General features: G+C 38.0%; 1 protein-coding gene across 1 annotated transcript in view; it reads right to left on the bottom strand.

The window, feature by feature from the left end:
• Positions 1-6604: 6604 nt before the first annotated feature.
• LOC129868526 (NACHT, LRR and PYD domains-containing protein 12-like) overlaps positions 6605-24203 on the bottom strand; it is a 40110-nt gene continuing 22511 nt past the window's right edge. The window contains exons 7-13 of the mRNA XM_055942603.1: positions 22029-22202; positions 18285-18458; positions 14371-14544; positions 11018-11191; positions 9376-9549; positions 7493-7666; positions 6605-7143 (exon numbers count right to left, since the gene is read on the bottom strand). Of these exons, the coding sequence (XP_055798578.1) occupies positions 7086-7143; positions 7493-7666; positions 9376-9549; positions 11018-11191; positions 14371-14544; positions 18285-18458; positions 22029-22202 (1102 nt within the window). The 3' untranslated portion in view covers positions 6605-7085. The remainder of the gene's footprint in view (positions 7144-7492; positions 7667-9375; positions 9550-11017; positions 11192-14370; positions 14545-18284; positions 18459-22028; positions 22203-24203) is intronic.

Here is a 24203-nt window from a genome sequence, read left to right as displayed (position 1 = left end):
ACTCTATTACTAATCACCTGGCTGGTTATAGTGTTATTATTAATGACTATTACTAATCACCTGGCTGGTTATAGCGTTATTATTAATGACTATAACTATATAACTATTCACCTGGCTGGTTATAGTGTTATTATTAATGACTATTACTAATCACCTGGCTGGTTATAGTGTTATTATTAATGACTATAACGAATCACCTGGCTGGTTATAGTGTTATTATTAATGACTATTACTAATCACCTGGCTGGTTATAGTGTTATTATTAATGACTATTACTAATCACCTGGCTGGTTATAGTGTTATTATTAATGACTATTACTAATCACCTGGCTGGTTATAGTGTTATTATTAATGACTATTACTAATCACCTGGCTGGTTATAGTATTATTATTAATGACTATAACTAATCACCTGGCTGGTTATAGTGTTATTATTAATGACTATAACGAATCACCTGGCTGGTTATAGTGTTATTATTAATGACTATAACTAATCACCTGGCTGGTTATAGTATTATTATTAATGACTATAACTCTATTACTAATCACCTGGCTGGTTATAGTGTTATTATTAATGACTATACCTCTATAACTAATCACCTGGCTGGTTATAGTATTATTATTAATGACTATAACTAATCACCTGGTTGGTTATAGTGTTATTATTAATGACTATTACTAATCACCAGGCTTGTTATAGTGTTATTATTAATGACTATAACTCTATTACTAATCACCTGGCTGGTTATAGTGTTATTATTAATGACTATAACTCTATTACTAATCACCTGGCTGGTTATAGTGTTATTATTAATGACTATTACTAATCACCTGGCTGGTTATAGTGTTATTATTAATGACTATAACTCTATTACTAATCACCTGGCTGGTTATAGTATTACTATTAATGACTATAACTCTATTACTAATCACCTGGCTGGTTATAGTGTTATTATTAATGACTATAACTCTATTACTAATCACCTGGCTGGTTATAGTGTTATTATTAATGACTAAAACTCTATTACTAATCACCTGGCTGGTTATAGTATTATTATTAATGACTATAACTCTATTACTAATCACCTGGCTGGTTATAGTATTATTATTAATGACTATAACTCTATTACTAATCACCTGGCTGGTTATAGTGTTATTATTAATGACTATAACTCTATTACTAATCACCTGGCTGGTTATAGTGTTATTATTAATGACTATAACTCTATTACTAATCACCTGGCTGGTTATAGTGTTATTATTAATGACTATAACTAATCACCTGGCTGGTTATAGTATTATTATTAATGACTATAACTCTATTACTAATCACCTGGCTGGTTATAGTGTTATTATTAATGACTATAACTCTATTACTAATCACCTGGCTGGTTATAGTGTTATTATTAATGACTATAACTCTATTACTAATCACCTGGCTGGTTATAGTGTTATTATTAATGACTATAACTAATCACCTGGCTGGTTATAGTATTATTATTAATGACTATAACTCTATTACTAATCACCTGGCTGGTTATAGTGTTATTATTAATGACTATAACTCTATTACTAATCACCTGGCTGGTTATAGTGTCATTATTAATGACTATAACTCTATAACTAATCACCTGGCTGGTTATAGTGTTATTATTAATGACTATTACTAATCACCTGGCTGGTTATAGTGTTATTATTAATGACTATAACTCTATTACCAATCACCTGGCTGGTTATAGTGTTATTATTAATGACTATAACTAATCACCTGGCTGGTTATAGCGTTATTATTAATGACTATAACTATTTAACTAATCACCTGGCTGGTTATAGTGTTATTATTAATGACTATTACTAATCACCTGGCTGGTTATAGTATTATTATTAATGACTATAACTAATCACCTGGCTGGTTATAGTGTTATTATTAATGACTATAACGAATCACCTGGCTGGTTATAGTGTTATTATTAATGACTATAACTAATCACCTGGCTGGTTATAGTATCATTATTAATGACTATAACTCTATAACTAATCACCTGGCTGGTTATAGTGTTATTATTAATGACTATAACTCTATTACTAATCACCTGGCTGGTTATAGTGTTATTATTAATGACTATTACTAATCACCTGGCTGGTTATAGTGTTATTATTAATGACTATAACTCTATTACTAATCACCTGGCTGGTTATAGTGTTATTATTAATGACTATAACTCTATTACTAATCACCTGGCTGGTTATAGTGTTATTATTAATGACTATAACTCTATTACTAATCACCTGGCTGGTTATAGTGTTATTATTAATGACTATAACTCTATAACTAATCACCTGGCTGGTTATAGTGCTATTATTAATGACTAAAACTCTATTACTAATCACCTGGCTGGTTATAGTGTTATTATTAATGACTATAACTCTATTACTAATCACCTGGTTGGTTATAGTATTATTATTAATGACTATAACTAATCACCTGGCTGGTTATAGTGTTATTATTAATGACTATAACTAATCACCTGGCTGGTTATAGTGTTATTATTAATGACTATAACTCTATTACTAATCACCTGGCTGGTTATAGTATTATTATTAATGACTATAACTAATCACCTGGCTGGTTATAGTGTTATTATTAATGACTATTACTAATCACCTGGCTGGTTATAGCGTTATTATTAATGACTATAACTATATAACTAATCACCTGGCTGGTTATAGTGTTATTATTAATGACTATTACTAATCACCTGGCTGGTTATAGTATTATTATTAATGACTATAACTAATCACCTGGCTGGTTATAGTGTTATTATTAATGACTATAACGAATCACCTGGCTGGTTATAGTGTTATTATTAATGACTATAACTCTATTACTAATCACCTGGCTGGTTATAGTATTATTATTAATGACTATAACTCTATTACTAATCACCTGGCTGGTTATAGTGTTATTATTAATGACTATACCTCTATAACTAATCACCTGGCTGGTTATAGTATTATTATTAATGACTATAACTAATCACCTGGCTGGTTATAGTGTTATTATTAATGACTATAACTAATCACCTGGCTGGTTATAGTATTATTATTAATGACTATTACTAATCTCCTGGCTGGTTATAGTGTTATTATTAATGACTATAACTAATCACCTGGCTGGTTATAGTATTATTATTAATGACTATTACTAATCTCCTGGCTGGTTATAGTGTTATTATTAATGACTATAACTCTATTACTAATCTCCTGGCTGGTTATAGTGTTATTATTAATGACTATAACTAATCACCTGGCTGATTATAGTATTATTATTAATGACTATTACTAATCACATGGCTGGTTATAGTGTTATTATTAATAACTATAACTCTATTACTAATCGAACCTATAAATAAAGTTGATCAAATGGATTCCACTGTAGAGTTTTATTGTCAGGGAAGCAGAAATAAGCTGTAGGCCTTCGTGTTTCTAACACAGTAGAAATATACAAAACATATCCTTGACTCTCTAAACAAATAACTATTGTTATTTTTACTGATATATTCCCATTAATATTTCTTTATGCTGTTAATAATTTACAGAAGTTGATGTACTATTTATTAAGCATTTATTTATCAATATGTTTATGTTTATATGTTTACACACCTTGTAGGTTGATATGCATCTGATGCTAAAGAGGCCCGGCAACATTCACTAGTGGTTCTGATATGCTGAAAGGCCATTCAAACTGATCTAGATTAGAATCCATTCTCTAGTAGGTTCTGATATGCTGAAAGGCCATTCAAACTGATCTAGATTAGAATCCATTCTCTAGTGGGTTCTGATATGCTGAAAGGCCATTCAAACTGATCTAGATTAGAATCCATTTTCTAGTGGGTTCTGATATGCTGAAAGACCATTCAAACTGATCTAGATTAGAATCCATTCTCTAGTGGTTGTGATATGCTGAAAGACCATTCAAACTGATCTAGATTAGAATCCATTCTCTAGTGGTTCTGATATGCTGAAAGGCCATTCAAACTGATCTAGATTAGAATCCATTCTCTAGTGGTTCTGATATGCTGAAAGGCCATTCAAACTGATCTAGATTAGAATCCATTCTCTAGTGGTTCTGATATGCTGAAAGGCCATTCAAACTGATCTAGATTAGAATCCATTCTCTAGTGGTTCTGATATGCTGAAAGACCATTCAAACTGATCTACATTAGAATCCATTCTCTAGTGGTTCTGATATGCTGAAAGGCCATTCAAACTGATCTAGATTAGAATCCATTCTCTAGTGGGTTCTGATATGCTGAAAGGCCATTCAAACTGATCTAGATTAGAATCCATTCTCTAGTGGGTTCTGATATGCTGAAAGGCCATTCAAACTGATCTAGATTAGAATCCATTCTCTAGTGGTTCTGATATGCTGAAAGGCCATTCAAACTGATCTAGATTAGAATCCATTCTCTAGTGGTTCTGATATGCTGAAAGGCCATTCAAACTGATCTAGATTAGAATCCATTCTCTAGTGGTTCTGATATGCTGAAAGACCATTCAAACTGATCTAGATTAGAATCCATTCTCTAGTGGGTTCTGATATGCTGAAAGACCATTCAAACTGATCTAGATTAGAATCCATTCTCTAGTGGTTCTGATATGCTGAAAGGCCATTCAAACTGATCTAGATTAGAATCCATTCTCTAGTGGGTTCTGATATGCTGAAAGGCCATTCAAACTGATCTAGATTAGAATCAATTTTCTAGTGGGTTCTGATATGCTGAAAGGCCATTCAAACTGATCTAGATTAGAATCCATTCTCTAGTGGGTTCTGATATGCTGAAAGGCCATTCAAACTGATCTAGATTAGAATCCATCTTCCCCTTGTGCCCTAAACAACAGAGCCGACACTATTGTCCCCAGATGGTACTAGTTGGTCGGAACTTGGTCCCCAGGTGGGACTTCCTGTTGACGCCAAATAAGGAGTTTCCTCTTGTGTCCCCACATGGATCACCTTCCCAGTCGCCACAATGTCATCTACCCTGATTTCAATGAATCAATTACATTTGAAGGGGTGTATTTATTATAGATGTTGTTTAAGATTTGTTGATATTTTCATCTTCTCTCCAGGTTGTCAGGAAAGTGGTGTCCCCAGAATGTGGTGTGAGAACAGGTGTCCCCAGAATGTGGTGTGAGAACAGGGATCCCCAGTAGGTGATATAAACACGTATGTGTGTGTGTGTGTGTCCAGTGTGTGTGTGGGTGTGTGTCCAATGTGTGTGTGTGTGTGTCCAGTGTGTGTGTGTGTGTGTGTGTGTGTCCAGTGTATTTGTGTGTTTGTGTGTGTGGGTGTGACCACTGTGTGTTTGTGTGTGTGTGTGTGTCCAGTGTGTGTGTGTCCAGTGTGTGTGTGTGTCCTGTGTGTGAGTGTGTGTCTATTTGTGTGTGTGTGTGTCCAATGCTTGTGTGTGTGTGTGTGTGTGTGTGTGATTGAGTGAGTGTGTCCAGTGTGTTTGTGTGTGTTTGTGTCCAGCGTGTCCCGTGTCCAGTGTGTTTGTGTCCAGTGTGTGTGTCCCGTGTCCAGTGTGTTTGTGTCCAGTGTGTGTGTCCAGTGTCCAGTGTGTGTGTGTGTGTCCAGTGTCCAGTGTGTGTGTGTGTGTCCAGTGTGCGTGTGTCCAGTGTGTGTGTGTTTGTGTGTGTCCAGTGTGTGTGTCTGTGTCCAGTGTGTGTCTGTGTCCAGTGTGTGTCTGTGTCCAGTGTGTGTGTGTGTGTGTTCAGTGTGTGTGTGTGTTCAGTGTTTGTGTGTGTGTCCAGCGTGTGTGTCCAGTGTGCGTGTTCAGTGTGTGTGTGTGTGTGTGTGTGTGTGTGTCCTGTGTGTGTGTCCAGTGTGTGTGTGTCCTGTGTGTGTGTGTCCTGTGTGTGTGTGTGTGTTCAGTGTGTGTGTGGGGGGGGAGGGGGGGTCCAGTGTGTGTGTGTGTGTGTGTGTGTGTGTGTGTGTGTGTGTGTGTGTGTGTGTGTGTGTGTGTGTGTGTGTGTGTGTGTGTGTGTGTGTGTGTGTGTGTGTCCTCTGTGTATGTGTCCAGTGTGTGTGTGTGTCAGTGTTTCTAACACAGGGACAATGAGGAGTATTCATCATTAACCCTAAACCCTGGATAGAGGGGCTCAGTGAATGTGGAGGTGAATGTGATCAGATGGGTCAGTGTGTAAGAGGAGGCTCTATAGAAGGACAGAGTGCCGGCTGACCAGTCCAGATACACTCCTACTCTGTGGGAGCTGGAGGAGGGGACGTCTATGGTAGTGGAATTACTTTTGTGAGAGGCAATGTAACTGTTGTCAGAGCAGTTCAGACTCCAGGACGTGTCAGTGGATCCAAGCCAACATTCATGAAGGTCTCCTTTCCTACTGATTCCTTTATATGTCACTCCTATATCAGCCCATCTCCCACTCCTCTCTACCTCCCAGTAACAGCGCCCAGTCAGACCCTCTCTACACAGCACCTGTCCACAGTCCTTTTTAAATCTCTCTGGGTGATCAGGATACGGCTGCTCCTCTCTCCTACATGTCACCTTTCTGTTCTCCTCAGACAGAGAGAGGAGTATGTTTACTGTGTTTAGGTCCAGTGTGAGATCACAGACATCTGATGGATGAAACCAGACACAATATTAGAAATCATCATCATTCACATTAGAATGTTAACTCACTTTTCACTAATTAATTTAATGTAGATGTTTCTAGGTATCAAAAGGAGAAGTTAAGGTAACTTGAGACTTGTTGAATGATCATATGTTATACTGTATGGTAATATAAAACACACTTTTCCCCATTAATTACACACACACACACACACACACACACACACACACACACACACACACACACACACACACACACACACACACACACACACACACACACACACACACACACATTGTCAAAGCAACTCTTTGTAAACTTTGGTGTCCCTGATTTCTGCTTCTGTAGAACTACAGCTGATATTTAATATGACCAAGTAAGTAATGATGGTGGTCTTTGACTTTGACTTAACTTGAATTAAGACTTATTCTTAGTCATATTCTTCACAGCAGTCAACACTCACATTTTCTAAGCCCAGGTTTCATTCTGTTCTCTCCACCATGTTCCACACTGTAGCGGTAAGCAGAAGAACAGACAGTCATTGAGGGATACACCTGAACACACACACACACACACACACACACACACACTGTACACATACACACTGAACACACACACACACGGTCAAGTTTTGGTAAGAATGTTTGTCTGTGTGTGTGTGTCCAGTGTGTGAGTGTCCAGTGTGTGTGTGTGTCCTGTTTGTGTGTGTGTCCTGTTTGTGAGAGTTTGTGTGTTTCACACTGGACACAAATACAGTCAGCATTTAACTTTGTCCAAGTGGTGGTCAGAATGTTTGTCTTAACTAGCCTGGTAAGTCAAACATGTCTGATATGAACATTGACATAAACCCTCTACATACTTGAGTTTCTCCAGTCTGCAGTGTGGATCCTCCAGTCCAGCAGAGAGCAGTCTGACTCCTGAGTCTCCTGGGTGATTGTAGCTCAGGTCCAGCTCTCTCAGGTGTGAGGGGTTTGACCTCAGAGCTGAGACCAGAGAAGCACAGCCTTCCTCTGTGACTAGACAGCCTGACAGCCTGCAAAGAGTCAAATCATATTAAAATCACACTGATATTCTTTGGTTGTGAAAATAGTGGCAGTATAATTTTTTCATGCCCTGACCATAGAGAGCTGTTTATTCTCTGTTGGTTGGGGCGTGATAGTGACTAGTGACAAGGGTGGGTCATCTAGGGGAATTGTATGTCTATGTTGGCCTGATATGGTGCCCACTCAGAGGCAGCTGTTTATCTTTGTCTCTGATTGGGGATCATATTTATGCAGCTATTTCCCCTTTGTGTTTCGAGGGATCTTGTCTATGTTTAGTTGCCTGTCAGTGCTAGTTGGATAGCTTCACATTTCATTTGTTCGTTTTGTTGTTTTCGTTCGGTGTTCATTTATTAAAGAATATGTACGCCTACCACGCTGCACCTTGGTCCTTACGACGATCGTGACAATTTTTTCTAAATGTTCAGATTCATCAGTGTCCTGAAACCTGCCATATCTATTCATAAACACATATTTGTCCATATTATTACATGAAGAGAGTAAAATGTATATTCCAAATATTTGAGTAGACTGACCAGACCAGTTTAAAAAGCAGTATCAGTCAAAAGACAGACAGTGAGGTATCAGATTTAGATTCTATTGAGTATACAGTCCACATTATATCTATTTTGACATTGAAGCTAACATTTTAAATGTGGCTCTATACTCCAACATTTTGGATTTCAGATCAAATGTTTCATATGAGGTGACAGTATATAATGTCACCTTTTATTTGAGGATATTTTAATACATATCTGTTTCACTATTTAGAAAAAGAAAAGCACTTTATGTATCTAGTCCCCCTATTTGAAGAACTAAATAAGTATTCTGACCAATTCACTTATAGTGTATTAAAGTAGTCAAAAGTTTAGTATTTGATCCCATATTCTTTGTACACAATGACATCAAGCCTGTGACTGCCATGTTTGAGACAGATCATAAATGAATCTTGAATGAGAGAGATACAGAGGCTACAACAAAACATGCTAACCTCTCACCATTACCAATAACAGAGGCTACAACAAAACATGCTAACCTCCCACCATTACCAATAACAGAGACTACAACAAAACATGCTAACCTCTCACCATTACCAATAACAGAGACTACAACAAAACATGCTAACCTCTCACCATTACCAATAACAGAGGCTACAACAAAACATGCTAACCTCTCACCATTACCAATAACAGAGACGACAACAAAACATGCTAACCTCTCACCATTACCAATAACAGAGACTACAACAAAACATGCTAACCTCTCACCATTACCAATAACAGAGACTACAACAAAACATGCTAACCTCTCACCATTACCAATAACAGAGGCTACAACAAAACATGCTAACCTCTCACCATTACCAATAACAGAGACGACAACAAAACATGCTAACCTCTCACCATTACCAATAACAGAGACTACAACAAAACATGCTAACCTCTCACCATTACCAATTACAGAGGCTACAACAAAACATGCTAACCTCTCACCTTTAACCTCAAATAAAAGTTGACATTCTGTACTGTGACCTCATATGAAACATTATATCTCAAATCCAAAATGCTGGAGCATAACACCAAAATGTAAAACTGTAAGCTTCACTGTCCAAACACATATGGTGTGGACTATGTGTGTCTGGTAAACACATGTGGATCTGGTGAATAATTATCACTTGTTGACCAACTACAGGAATACTGACCTCAGAGTCTCCAGTTTACATTGGGGATTCCCCAGTCCAGCAGAGAGCAGCTTCACTCCTGAATCCTTCAGGTCATTGTTACTCAGGTCCAGCTCTCTCAGGTGTGAGGGGTTTGACTTCAGAGCTGAGACCAGAGAAGCACAGCCTTCCTCTGTGACTAGACAGCCTGACAGCCTGCAAAGAGTCAAATCATATTAAAATCACACTGATATTCTTTGGTGGTGAAAATAGTGGCAGTATATTTTTTATAAATGTTCAGATTTATCAGTGTCCTGAAACCTGCCATATCTATTCATAAACACATATTTGTCCATATTATTACATGAAGAGAGAAAAATGTATAGTACAAATATGTGAGTATACTGACCAGACCAGTTTAAAAAGCAGTATCAGTCAAAAGACAGACAGTGAGGTATCAGATTTAGATTGTATTGAGTATACAGTCCACACCATATCTATTTTGACAGTGAAGCTAACATTTTAAATGTTGCTCTATACTCCAACATTTTGGATTTCAGATCAAATGTTTCATATGAGGTGACATTGACTCTTTTGCAGTTTGTTTTTGTCAATAGTAAATGAATGGTGGAGTCATTTTGTGTCTAAGTGAGTAGATAACATGTTTCTAAACACGACTGATGATGCCATGATTAAGAAAAATCTTTAACAAATCATTACTAATAATGAGAGAGAAAGGTACAGAGGATACAACAAAACATACTAACCTCTCACCATTACCAATAACAGAGGCTACAACAAAACATGCTAACCTCTCACCATTACCAATAACAGAGGCTACAACAAAACATGCTAACCTCTCACCATTACCAATAACAGAGACTACAACAAAACATGCTAACCTCTCACCATTACCAATAACAGAGGATACAACAAAACATGCTAACCTCTCACCATTACCAATAACAGAGGCTACAACAAAACATGCTAACCTCTCACCATTACCAATAACAGAGGCTACAACAAAACATGCTAACCTCTCACCATTACCAATAACAGAGGATACAACAAGACATGCTAACCTCTCACCAATAACAGAGGCTACAACAAAACATGCTAACCTCTCACCATTACCAATAACAGAGGCTACAACAAAACATGCTAACCTCTCACCATTACCAATAACAGAGGCTACAACAAAACATACTAACCTCTCACCATTACCAATAACAGAGACTACAACAAAACATACTAACCTCTTCACATTACCAATAACAGAGGCTACAACAAAACATACTAACCTCTCACCATTACCAATAACAGAGGCTACAACAAAACATGCTAACCTCTCACCATTACCAATAACAGAGACTACAACAAAACATGCTAACCTCTCACCATTACCAATAACAGAGAATACAACAAAACATGCTAACCTCTCACCATTACCAATAACAGAGACTACAACAAAACATACTAACCTCTTCACATTACCAATAACAGGTGAAGTTAGCATTTTTTCTGATCTTTGTGCTTCTACAACTTTGTTATTCGTCTATATTCACTATTCATTTCTAAACAGTAACACAGGTATGTACATATGGTGTGGACTATGTGTGCCTGGTAAACACATGTGGATCTGGTGAACAGTTATCACTTGTTGACCAACTACAGGAATACTGACCTCAGAGTCTCCAGTTTACAGTGGGGATTCCCCAGTCCAGCAGAGAGCAGCTTCACTCCTGAATCCTTCAGGTCATTGTTACTCAGGTCCAGCTCTCTCCGGTGTGAGGGGTTTGACTTCAGAGCTGAGACCAGAGAAGCACAGCCTTCCTCTGTGACTAGACAGCCTGACAGCCTGCAAAGAGTCAAATCATATTAAAATCACACTGGTAGCTTCAGCGTGTAAATCAGCAGGAAAGATGTGTCGTCATCGAGTAATTGTCTCTGGCCCCCTCCCAGTTAGGGGGAGTGATGAGCTCTACAGCAGAGTCTCACAACTTAATCGCTGGTTGAAAACTGTTTTCTGCCCCTCCCAAAAGACAGAATTTGTAGATAATTGGCCCTCTTTCTGGGACTCACCCACAAACAGGACCAAGCCTGACCTGCTGAGGAGTGACGGACTCCATCCTACCTGGAGGGGTGCTCTCATCTTATCTACGACCATAGACAATGCTTTAACTCCTCTAGCTCCACAATGAGATAGGGTGCAGGCCAGGCAGCAGGCTGTTAGCCAGCCTGCCAGCTTAGTGGAGTCTGCCACTAGCACAGTCAGTGTAGTCAGCTCAGCTATACCCATTGAGACTGTGCCTTGACCTAGGTTGGGCAAAATTAAACATGGCGGTGTTCGCCTTAGCAATCTCACTGGAATAAAGACCTCCTCCATTCCTCCTTTTTTTTCGTCTTTTGAGCTTCTATTCATGAAATCTATGCAGCCTACTCAATCACTTTTTATAGCAACTGTTTACAGTCCTCCTGGGCCATATACAGCGTTCCTCACCGAGTTCCCTGAATTCCTATCGGACCTTGTAGTCATAGCAGATAATATTAAAAATTTTGGTGACTTTAATATTCACATGGAAAAGTCCACAGACCCACTCCAAAAGGCTTTTGGAGCCATCATCGACTCAGTGGGTTTTGTCCAACATGTCTCTGGACCCACTCACTGTCACAGTCATACTCTGGACCTAGTTTTGTCCCATTGAATAAATGTTGTAGATCTTAATGTTTTTCCTCATAATCCTGGACTATCGGACCACCATTTTATCACGTTTGCAATCGCAACAAATAATCTGCTCAGACCCCAACCAAGGAGCATCAAAAGTCGTGTTATAAATACTCGGACAACCCAAAGACTCCTAGATGCTCTTCCAGACACTCTCCGCCTACCCGAGGACGTCAGAGTACAAAAATCAGTTAACCACCTAACTGAGGAACTCAATTTAACCTCGCGCAATACTCTAGATGCAGTCGCACCCCTAAAAGCGAAAAACATTTGTCATAAGAAACTAGCTCCCTGGTTTACAGAAAATACCTGAGCTCTGAAGCAAGCTTCCAGAAAATTGGAACGGAAATGGCGCCACACCAAACTGGAAGTCTTCCGACTAGCTTGGAAAGACAGTACCGTGCAGTATCGAAGAGCCCTCACTGCTGCTCGATCATCCTATTTTTCCAACTTAATTGAGGAAAATAAGAACAATCCTAAATGTATTTTTGATACTGTCGCAAAGCTAACTAAAAAGCAGCATTCCCAAGTGAGGATGGCTTTCACTTTATCACAGCAGTGATGAATTCATGAACTTTTTTGAGGAAAAGATCATGATCATTAGAAAGCAAATGACGGACTCCTCTTTAAATCTGCGTATTCCTCTAATGCTCAGTTGTCCTGAGTCCTCACAACTCTGCCAGGACCTAGGATCAAGAGAGACACTTAAGTGTTTTAGTACTATATCTCTTGACACAATGATGAAAATAATCATGGCCTCTAAACCTTCAAGCTGCATACTGGACCTTATTCCAACTAAACCACTGAAAGAGCTGCTTCCTGTGCTTGGCCCTCCTATGTTGAACATAATAAACAGCTCTCTATCCACTGGATGTGTACTCACTTAAAGTGGTAGTAATAAAGCCTCTCTTGAAAAAAACAAACCTTGACAAAGAAAATATAAAAGACTATCGGCCTATATTGAATCTCCCATTCCTCTCAAAATGTTTAGAGAAGCTGTTTTTCTCACTGCCTTCCTGAAGACAAACAATGTATACGAAACGCTTCAGTCTGGTTTTAGACCCCATCATAGCACTGAGATTGCACTTGTGAAGGTGGTAAATGACATTTAATGGCGTCAGACCGGGGCTCTGCATCTGTCCTTGTGCTCCTAGACCTTAGTGCTGCTTTTGATACCATCAATCACCACATTCTTTTGGAGAGATTGGAAACCCAAATTGGTCTACACGGACAAGTTCTGGCCTGGTTTAGATCTTATCTGTCGGAAAGATATCAGTTTGTCTCTGTGGATGGTTTGTCCTCTGACAAATCAACTGTAAATTTCAGTGTTCCTCAAGGTTCCGTTTCGGGACCACTATTGTTTTCGCTCTATATTTTACCTCTTGGTGATGTCATTCGGAAACAATGTTAACTTTCACTGCTATGCGGATGACACACAGCTGTACATTTCGATGAAACATGGTGAAGCCCCAAAATTGCCCTTACTGGAAGCCTGTGTTTCAGACACATGGAAGTGGATGGCTGAACATTTTCTACTTTTAAACTCGGACAAAACAGAGATGCTTGTTCTAGGTTCCAAGAAATAAAGAGATCTTCTGTTGAATCTGACAATTAATCTTGATGGTTGTACAGTCGTCTCAAATAAAACTGTGAAGGACCTCGGCGTTACTTTGGACCCTGATCTCTCTTTTGACGAACATATCAAGACTGTTTCAAGGACAGCTTTTTACGTAATATTGCAAAAATCTGAAACTTCCTGTCCAAAAATTATGAGGAAAAATGTATTCATGCTCTAGGTTAGACTACTGCAATGCTCTACTTTCCCGGCTACCCGGATAAAGCAATTAATACACTTCAGTTAGTGCTAAACACTGCTAGAATCCTGACTAGAACCAAAAAATGTGATCATATTACTCCAGTGCTAGCCTCCCTAAACTGGCTTCATGTTAAAGGCAAGGGCTGATTTCAAGGTTTTACTGTTAACCTACAAAGCATTACATGGGCTTGCTACTACCTATCTTTCAAATTTTGTCCTGCCGTACATACCTACACGTCTGCTACTGTCACAAGACGCAGTCCTCCTTACAGTCCCGAGAATTTCTAAAAAAACAGCTGGAGGCAGGGCTTTCTCCTATAGAGCTCAATTTTTATGGAATGGTCTGCCTACCCATGTGTGAGACGCAGACTCGGTCTCAACCTTTAAGTCTTTATTGAATACTCATCTCTTCAGTAGGTCCTATGATTGAGTGTAGTCTGGCCCAGGAGTGTGAAGGTGAACGGAAAGGCACTGGACCAACTACAGGAATACTGACCTCAGAGTCTCCAGTTTACAGTGGGGATTCTCCAGTCCAGCAGAGAGCAGCTCCACTCCTGAATCCTTCAGGTCATTGTAGCTCAGATCCAGCTCTCTCAGGTGTGAGGGGTTTGACCTCAGAGCTGAGTCCAACACTTTACAGGACGTGTCTGTGAGTTTACAGCCAGCGAGTCTGCAAACACAGAAGAAAAACAATTATAGACAGGTTGTATTAAAATGTTACGCTTAGCTTTCCCTGCTTACGCTATAACCTGTGCACAAATAATGTGTTTGGTTTGACCTCAGAGCTGAGACCAGAGAAGCACAGCCTTCCTCTGTGACTAGACAGCCTGACAGCCTGCAAAGAGTCAAATCATATTAAAATCACACTGTTATTCTTTGGTGGTGAAAATAGTGGCAGTATATTTTTTCAACATATTCAGATACATCAGTGTCCTGAAACCTTCCATATCTATTCATAAACGGATGTTTCATTATTAGAAAAGACAAATTATCCAAGTATTGCTTGTAGATAGAAAGATGCATATTAACAAATATTTGAGTAGACTGACCAGACCAGTTTAAACAGTAGTATCAGTTAGAAGACAGACAGTGAGGTATCAGATTTAGATTGTATTGAGTATACAGTCCACACCATATCTATAATGACAGTGAGGTATCAGATTTAGATTGTATTGAGTATACAGTCCACAACATATCTATAATGACAGTGAGGTATCAGATTTAGATTGTATTGAGTAAACAGTCCACATCATATCTATAATGACAGTGAGGTATCAGATTTAGATTGTATTGAGTATACAGTCCACACCATATCTATAATGACAGTGAGGTATCAGATTTAGATTGTATTGAGTAAACAGTCCACACCATATCTATAATGACAGTGAGGTATCAGATTTAGATTGTATTGAGTATACAGTCCACACCATATCTATAATGACAGTGAGGTATCAGATTTAGATTGTATTGAGTATACAGTCCACACCATATCTATAATGACAGTGAGGTATCAGATTTAGATTGTATTGAGTATACAGTCCACACCATATCTATAATGACAGTGAGGTATCAGATTTAGATTGTATTGAGTATACAGTCCACACCATATCTATAATGACAGTGAGGTATCAGATTTAGATTGTATTGAGTTTACAGTCCACACCATATCTATAATGACAGTGAAGCTAACATTTTAAATGTGGCTCTATACTCCAACATTTTGGATTTCAGATCAAATGTTTCATATGAGGTGACAGTATATAATGTCACCTTTAATTTGAGGGTTTTTTCATACATATCTGTTTCAACATTTAGAAAAAGAAAAGCACTTTATGTATCTAGTCCCCCCATACTTTGATAATTTGAAGTCGTAAATATTCTGATCAATTTACTTATAGTGTATTAAAGTAGTCAAAAGTGTAGTATTTGGTTCCAAACTCATTGGTTGCATCTGCAGTTTGTTTTGGTTGTGTTTTGGGTTGTGTTTTGCCCAATAGTAACTGAACTGTGGATGATGACTGGAGTAATTTTCTGTCTAAGGGAGTAGATAACACGTTTCTAAACAATACTAAATTAATCCTGATTATGCCTTGATTAATACAAATCATAAATAAATAATGAATAATAACACTAAGAGTTAGTTTAAACAGATCTGAATCAGGAAACTAAGAGTTGGTTTAAACAGATCTGAATCAGGAAACTAAGAGTTGGTTTAAACAGATCTGAATCAGGAAACTAAGAGTTGGTTTAAACAGATCTGAATCAGGAAACTAAGAGTTGGTTTAAACAGATCTGAATCAGGAAACTAAGAGTTGGTTTAAACAGATCTGAATCAGGAAACTAAGAGTTGGTTTAAACAGATCTGTATCAGGAAACTAAGAGTTGGTTTAAACAGATCTGAATCAGGAAACTAAGAGTTGGTTTAAACAGATCTGAATCAGGAAACTAAGAGTTGGTTTAAACAGATCTGAATCAGGAAACTAAGAGTTGGTTTAAACAGATCTGAATCAGGAAACTAAGAGTTGGTTTAAACAGATCTGAATCAGGAAACTAAGAGTTGGTTTAATCAGATCTGAATCTGTTTAAAGATAGAACTGCCAAATGGGGTGGAGTTGCAATCTACTGTAGAGACAGCCTGCAGAGTTCTGTCCTACTATCCAGGTCTGTACCCAAACAATTCCAGCTTCTACTTTTAAAAATCCACCTTTCCAGAAACAAGTCTCTCACCGTCGCCGCTTGCTATAGACCACCCTCTGCCCCCAGCTGTGCCTTGAACTCAATGACTCAAACTCGTTGATTGTACTTGCAGTTTGTTTTGGTTGTGTTTGGGGTTTTGCCCAATATTAAAATGGTGAATTTTTTTTCGAAGTGAGTAGATAACATGTTTCTAAACACTACTAAATTAATCCTGATGATGCAATGATTAAGAAAAACCATGAATGAATCATGAATAATAATGAGTGAGAAAGTTACAGAGGCTACAACAAAACATGCTAACCTCTCACCATTACCAATAACAGAGACTACAACAAAACATGCTAACCTCTCACCATTACAAATAACAGAGACTACAGCAAAACATGCTAACCTCTCACCATTACCAATAACAGAGGCTACAACAAAACATGCTAACCTCTCACCATTACCAATAACAGAGGCTACAACAAAACATGCTAACCTCTCACCATTACAAATAACAGAGGCTACAACAAAACATGCTAACCTCTCACCATTACCAATAACATAGGCTACAACAAAACATGCTAACCTCTCACCATTACAAATAACAGAGGCTACAACAAAACATGCTAACCTCTCACCATTACCAATAACATAGGCTACAACAAAACATGCTAACCTCTCACCATTACCAATAACAGAGGCTACAACAAAACATGCTAACCTCTCACCATTACAAATAACAGAGGCTACAACAAAACATGCTAACCTCTCACCATTACCAATAACATAGGCTACAACAAAACATGCTAACCTCTCACCATTACAAATAACAGAGGCTACAACAAAACATGCTAACCTCTCACCATTACCAATAACATAGGCTACAACAAAACATGCTAACCTCTCACCATTACCAAAAACAGAGACTACAACAAAACATGCTAACCTCTCACCATTACCAATAACAGAGGCTACAACAAAACATACTAACCTCTCACCATTACCAATAATAGAGGCTACAACAAAACATGCTAACCTCTCACCATTACAAATAACAGAGACTACAACAAAACATGCTAACCTCTCATTATTACCAATAACTGGAGAGATTAGCATTGTTTCTGATCTTTGAGCCTTTGTAACTTTCTAATTCATTATTATTCATGATTAATTCATTACTATTCATAATCATGGTAGCATCCACATGAATGTAGAAGTGTTCAGAAACATCTTCTATTCTTACTGACAATACAAGTGAAGTGACTCCAAAATGACAGGACATTATTCACCATTCAGTTTCTATGAGGAAAAACATCCAAAACAAAACCAAAACAAACTGCAAATGAATTCAACAAGTTTGTAGAATCATAAGCTTGACGTAATCACCGCAGGCATGGAATATGGGACCAAATACTAAACTTATGACTAAATTAATTTGTCCAAATAATTACGACATTTTCAAATGGGAGAACTAGATATGTTAAGTGCTTTCATTTCTAAACGGTAAAATATTTATGAATGAATACCTTTAAATAAAAGGTGACATTCTGTACTGTCACCTAATATGAAACATTCTATCTCAAATCCAAAATGCTGGAGCATAGCACCAAATGTAAAACTGTAAGCTTCACTGTCCAAACACATATGGTGTGGACTATGTGTGTCTGGTAAACACATGTGGATCTGGTGAACAGTTATCACTTGTTGACCAACTACAGGAATACTGACCTCAGAGACTCCAGTTTACAGTGGGGATTCCCCAGTCCAGCAGAGAGCAGCTCCACTCCTGAATCCTTCAGGTCATTGTTACTCAGATCCAGCTCTCTCAGGTGTGAGGGGTTTGACTTCAGAGCTGAGACCAGAGAAGCACAGCCTTCCTCTGTGACTCGACAGCCTGACAGCCTGCAAAGAGTCAAATCATATTAAAATCACACTGTTATTCTTTGGTGGTGAAAATAGTGGCAGTATATTTTTTTAACATTTTCAGATACATCAGAGTCCTGAAACCTGCCATATCTATTCATAAATGGATGTTTCATTATTAGAAATGACAAATTATCCAAGTATTGCTTGTAGATAGAAAGATGCATATTAACAAATATTTGAGTAGACTGACCAGACCAGTTTAAACAGTAGTATCAGTCAAAAGACAGACAGTGAGGTATCAGATTTAGATTGTATTGAGAATATAGTCCACACCATATCTATAATGACAGTGAGGTATCAGATTTAGATTGTATTGAGAATATAGTCCACACCATATCTATAATGACAGTGAGGTATCAGATTTAGATTGTATTGAGTATACAGTCCACACCATATCTATAATGACAGTGAGGTATCAGATTTAGATTGTATTGAGTAAACAGTCCACACCATATCTATAATGACAGTGAGGTATCAGATTTAGATTGTATTGAGTATACAGTCCACACCATATCTATAATGACAGTGAGGTATCAGATTTAGATTGTATTGAGTATACAGTCCACAACATATCTATAATGACAGTGAGGTATCAGATTTAGATTGTATTGAGTAAACAGTCCACACCATATCTATAATGACAGTGAAGCTAACATTTTAAATGTGGCTCTATACTCCAACATTTTGGATTTCAGATCAAATGTTTTATATGAGGTGACAGTATTTAATGTAACATTTTATTTGAGGGTATTTTCATAAATATCTGTTTCTTGTTTAGAAATTAAATCACTTTATGTATCTTGTCCCTCCATTTGAAGAAGTCATGAGTATTCTGACCAATTCACTTATAGTGTATTAAAGTAGTCAAAGTTTAGTATTTGGTTCCAAACTCATTGGTTGTTTTCTTTCTAAGTGAGAATATAACATGTTTCTAAACAGAACTAAATACATCCTGATGATCATGATTAATACATTAATACAAATCATAAATCAATCATGAAAACTTGAATGAATCATGATTAATAATGAATGAGAAAGTTACAGAGGCTACAACAAAACATGCTAACCTCTCACCATTACCAATAACAGAGACTACAACAAAACATGCTAACCTCTCACCATTACCAATAACAGAGCCTACAACAAAACATGCTAACCTCTCACCATTACCAATAACAGAGGCTACAACAAAACATGCTAACCTCTTACCATTACCAATAACAGAGGCTACAACAAAACATGCTAACCTCTCACCATTACCAATAACAGAGGCTACAACATTACATGCTAACCTCTCACCATTACCAATAACAGATACTACAACAAAACATGCTAACCTCTCACCATTACCAATAACAGAGACTACAACAAAACATGCTAACCTCTCACCATTACCAATAACAGAGGCTACAACAAAACATGCTAACCTCTCACCATTACTAATAACAGAGGCTACAACAAAACATGCTAACCTCTCACCATTACCAATAACAGAGGCTACAACAAAACATGCTAACCTCTCACCATTACCAATATTAGAGACTACAACAAAACATACTAACCTCTCACCATTACCAATAACAGAGGCTACAACAAAACATGCTAACCTCTCACCATTACCAATAACAGAGGCTACAACAAAACATGCTAACCTCTCACCATTACCAATAACAGAGACTACAACAAAACATGCTAACCTCTCAACATTACCAATAACAGAGGCTACAACAAAACATGCTAACCTCTCACCATTACCAATAACAGAGGCCACAACAAAACATGCTAACCTCTCACCATTACTAATAACAGAGGCTACAACAAAACATACTAACCTCTCACCATTACCAATAACAGAGGCGACAACAAAACATGCTAACCTCTCACCATTAACAATAACAGAGAATACAACAAAACATGCTAACCTCTCAGCATTACCAATAACAGAGAATACAACAAAACATGCTAACCTCCCACCATTACCAATAACAGAGGCTACAACACAAAATGCTAACCTCTCAGCATTGCCAATAACAGAGAATACAACAAAACATGCTAACCTCTCACCATTACCAATATTAGAGACTACAACAAAACATACTAACCTCTCACCATTACCAATAACAGAGGCTACAACAAAACATGCTAACCTCTCACCATTACCAATAACAGAGGCTACAACAAAACATGCTAACCTCTCACCATTACCAATAACAGAGGCTACAACAAAACATGCTAACCTCTCACCATTACCAATAACAGAGGCTACAACAAAACATGCTAACCTCTCACCATTACCAATAACAGAGACTACAACAAAACATGCTAACCTCTCACCATTACCATAAACAGAAGCTACAACAAAACATGCTAACCTCTCACCATTACCAATGACAGAGACTACAACAAAACATGCTAACCTCTCACCATTACCAATAACAGAGACTACAATAAAACATGCTAACCTCTCACCATTACCAATAACAGAGGCTACTACAAAACATGCTAACCTCTCACCATTACCAATAACAGAGGCTACAACAAAACATGGTAACCTCTCACCATTACCAATAACAGAGGCTACAACAAAACATGCTAACCTCTCACCATTACCAATAACAGAGGCCACAACAAAACATGCTAACCTCTCACCATTAACAATAACAGAGAATACAACAAAACATGCTAACCTCTCAGCATTACCAATAACAGAGAATACAACAAAACATGCTAACCTCTCACCATTACCAATAACAGAGGCTACAACAAAACATGCTAACCTCTCACCATTACCAATAACAGAGGCTACAACAAAACATGCTAACCTCCCACCATTACCAATAACAGAGGCTACAACACAAAATGCTAACCTCTCAGCATTGCCAATAACAGAGAATACAACAAAACATGCTAACCTCTCATTATTACCAATAACTGGAGAGATTAGCATTGTTTCTGATCTTTGAGCCTCTGTAACTTTCTCATTCATCATCATTCTCGATTAATTCATTACTATTCATAATCATGGTAGCATCCACATGAATGTAGAAGTGTTCAGAAACATCTTCTATTCTTACTGACAATACAATTGAAGTGACTCCAAAATGACAGGACATTATTCACCATTCCGTTTCTATTAGGAAAAACATCATCCAAAACACAACCAAGACAAACTGCAAATGAATTCAACAAGTCTGTAGAATCACAAGCTTGATGTCATCACTGCAGGCAAAGAATCTTGGACCAAACACTAAACTTTTGACTAAATATTTACGACTTTTTCAAATGCGAGAACTACACACATAAAGTGCTTTCATTTCTAAATGTTAAAATATATATTTATTAATACCTTTAAACAAAAGGTGACATTCTGTACTGTCGCCTAATATGAAACATTTTATCTCAAATGCAAAATACTGGAGCATAGCACCACAAAAAACTCTAAGCTTCACTGTCCAAACACATATGGTGTGGACTATGTGTGCCTAGTAAACACATGTAGATCTGGTTAACAGTTATCACTTGTTGACCAACTACAGGAATACTGACCTCAGAGTCTCCAGTTTACAGTGGGGATTCCCCGGTCCAGCAGAGAGCAGCTCCACTCCTGAATCCCTCAGGTAATTGTTACTCAGGTCCAGCTCTCTCAGGTGTGAGGGGTTTGACCTCAGAGCTGAGACCAGAGAAGCATAGCCTTTCCCTGTGACTCCACACCCTGATAACCTGCAAAGAGTGAAATCATATTAAAATCCCACTGCTCTTCTTTGGTGGTGAAAATAGTGTCAGTACATTTTTTTCAACATTTTCAGATACATCAGTGTCCTGAAACCTGCCATATATAAACTCAGCAAATAAAGAAACGTCCTCTCACTGTCAACTGTGTTTATTTTCAGCTGAGCAGGGAACCAGGCATCTTTCTTTTGGTGTTTTTCAGAGTCAGTAGAAAGGCCTCTTTAGTGTTCTAAGTTTTCATAATTGTGACCTTAATTGCCTACCGTCTGTAAGCTATTAGTGTCTTAAACCTCTCTGGGATATGTGGGACGCTAGCGTCCCACCGGCCAAAATCCAGTGAAAATGCAGAGCGCCAAATTCAAATAAATTATTATACAAATTAAACTTTCATGAAATCACAAATGCAATACACCAAAATAAAGCTACACTTGTTGTGAATCCAGCCAACATGTTTCAAAAAGGCTTTACGGCGAATGCAAACGATGCTATTATCTGAGGACAGCACCCCAGTAAACAAACACAGACCATCATATTTCAACCCTCCAGGCGCGACACAAAACGCAGAAATAAAGATGTAATTCATGCCTTACCTTTGACGAGCTTCTTCTGTTGGCACTCCAATATGTCCCATAAACATCACAAATGGTCCTTTTGTTCGATTAATTCTGTCTATGTATCCAAAATGTCCATTAATTTGGTAACTTTCATGTGTGATTTAATGAAAGTTAGATTTTTAGAGTAATTCATTTGAATTTGGCGCTCTGCATTTTATCTGGCTTTTTGCCAAGTGAGACAGTAGCGTCCCGCCTAAACTCAGATTTTTGGATATAAATATGAACTTTACCGAACAAAACATACATGTATTGTGTAACATGAATTCCTATGAGTGTCATCTGATGAAGATCATAAAAGGTTAGTGATTCATTTTATCTCTATTTCTGCTTTTTGTTACTCCTCTCTTTTGCTGGAAAAATGGCTGTCTTGGCTCATGGCTCATACCTAACATAATCGTTTGGTGTGCTTTCGTCGTAAAACCTTTTTGAAATCAGACATTTTGGCTGGATTTACAACAAGGGTATCTTTAAAATGGTGTAAAATACTTCTATGTTTGAGGATTTTAAATTATGGGACTGAGGCACTGAGTTTGAAGGTAGGCCTTGAAATACACTGCTCAAAAAAATAAAGGGAACACTTAAACAACACAATGTAACTCCAAGTCAATCACACTTCTGTGAAATCAAACTGTCCACTTAGGAAGCAACACTGATTGACAATAAATTTCACATGCTGTTGTGCAAATGGAATAGACAAAAGGTGGAAATTATAGGCAATTAGTAAGACACCCCCAAAAAAGGAATGGTTCTGCAGGTGGTGACCACACAACACTTCTCAGTTCCTATGCTTCCTGGCTGATGTTTTGGTCACTTTTGAATGCTGCCGGTGCTTTCACTCTAGTGGTAGCATGAGACGGAGTCTACAACCCACACAAGTGGCTCAGGTAGTGCAGCTCATCCAGGATGGCACATCAATGCGAGCTGTGGCAAAAAGGTTTGCTGTGTCTGTCAGCGTAGTGTCCAGAGCATGGAGGCGCTACCAGGAGACAGGCCAGTACATCAGGGGACGTGGAGGAGCCCGTAGGAGGGCAACAACGCAGCAGCAGGACCGCTACCTCCGCCTTTGTGCAAGGAGGTGCACTGCCAGAGCCCTGCAAAATGACCTCCAGCAGGCCACAAATGTGCATGATTAATACAATTCATGAATGAATCTGTTACGTCCGTCGTCGGAATGAGACCAAAGCGCAGTGTCGAAAGTGTACATCTTACTTTATTTTAGATGAACGCCAAAAAACAACAAAAGATCAACGAACGTAAAGTTCTGCAGGGCTATACAGCTACTGTGCAAAAACAAGATCCCACAAACTCAGTTGTGGAAAACAGGCTGCCTAAATATGATTCCCAATCAGAGACAATGATAGACAGCTGCCAACAAAGA

Source organism: Salvelinus fontinalis, chromosome 2 (assembly GCF_029448725.1).
Source record: "Salvelinus fontinalis isolate EN_2023a chromosome 2, ASM2944872v1, whole genome shotgun sequence".
Taxonomy (NCBI): Eukaryota; Metazoa; Chordata; class Actinopteri; order Salmoniformes; family Salmonidae; genus Salvelinus; species Salvelinus fontinalis.
Note: the sequence above shows the minus strand (reverse complement) of the source record. Positions and strands in the feature narration are given on the sequence as shown.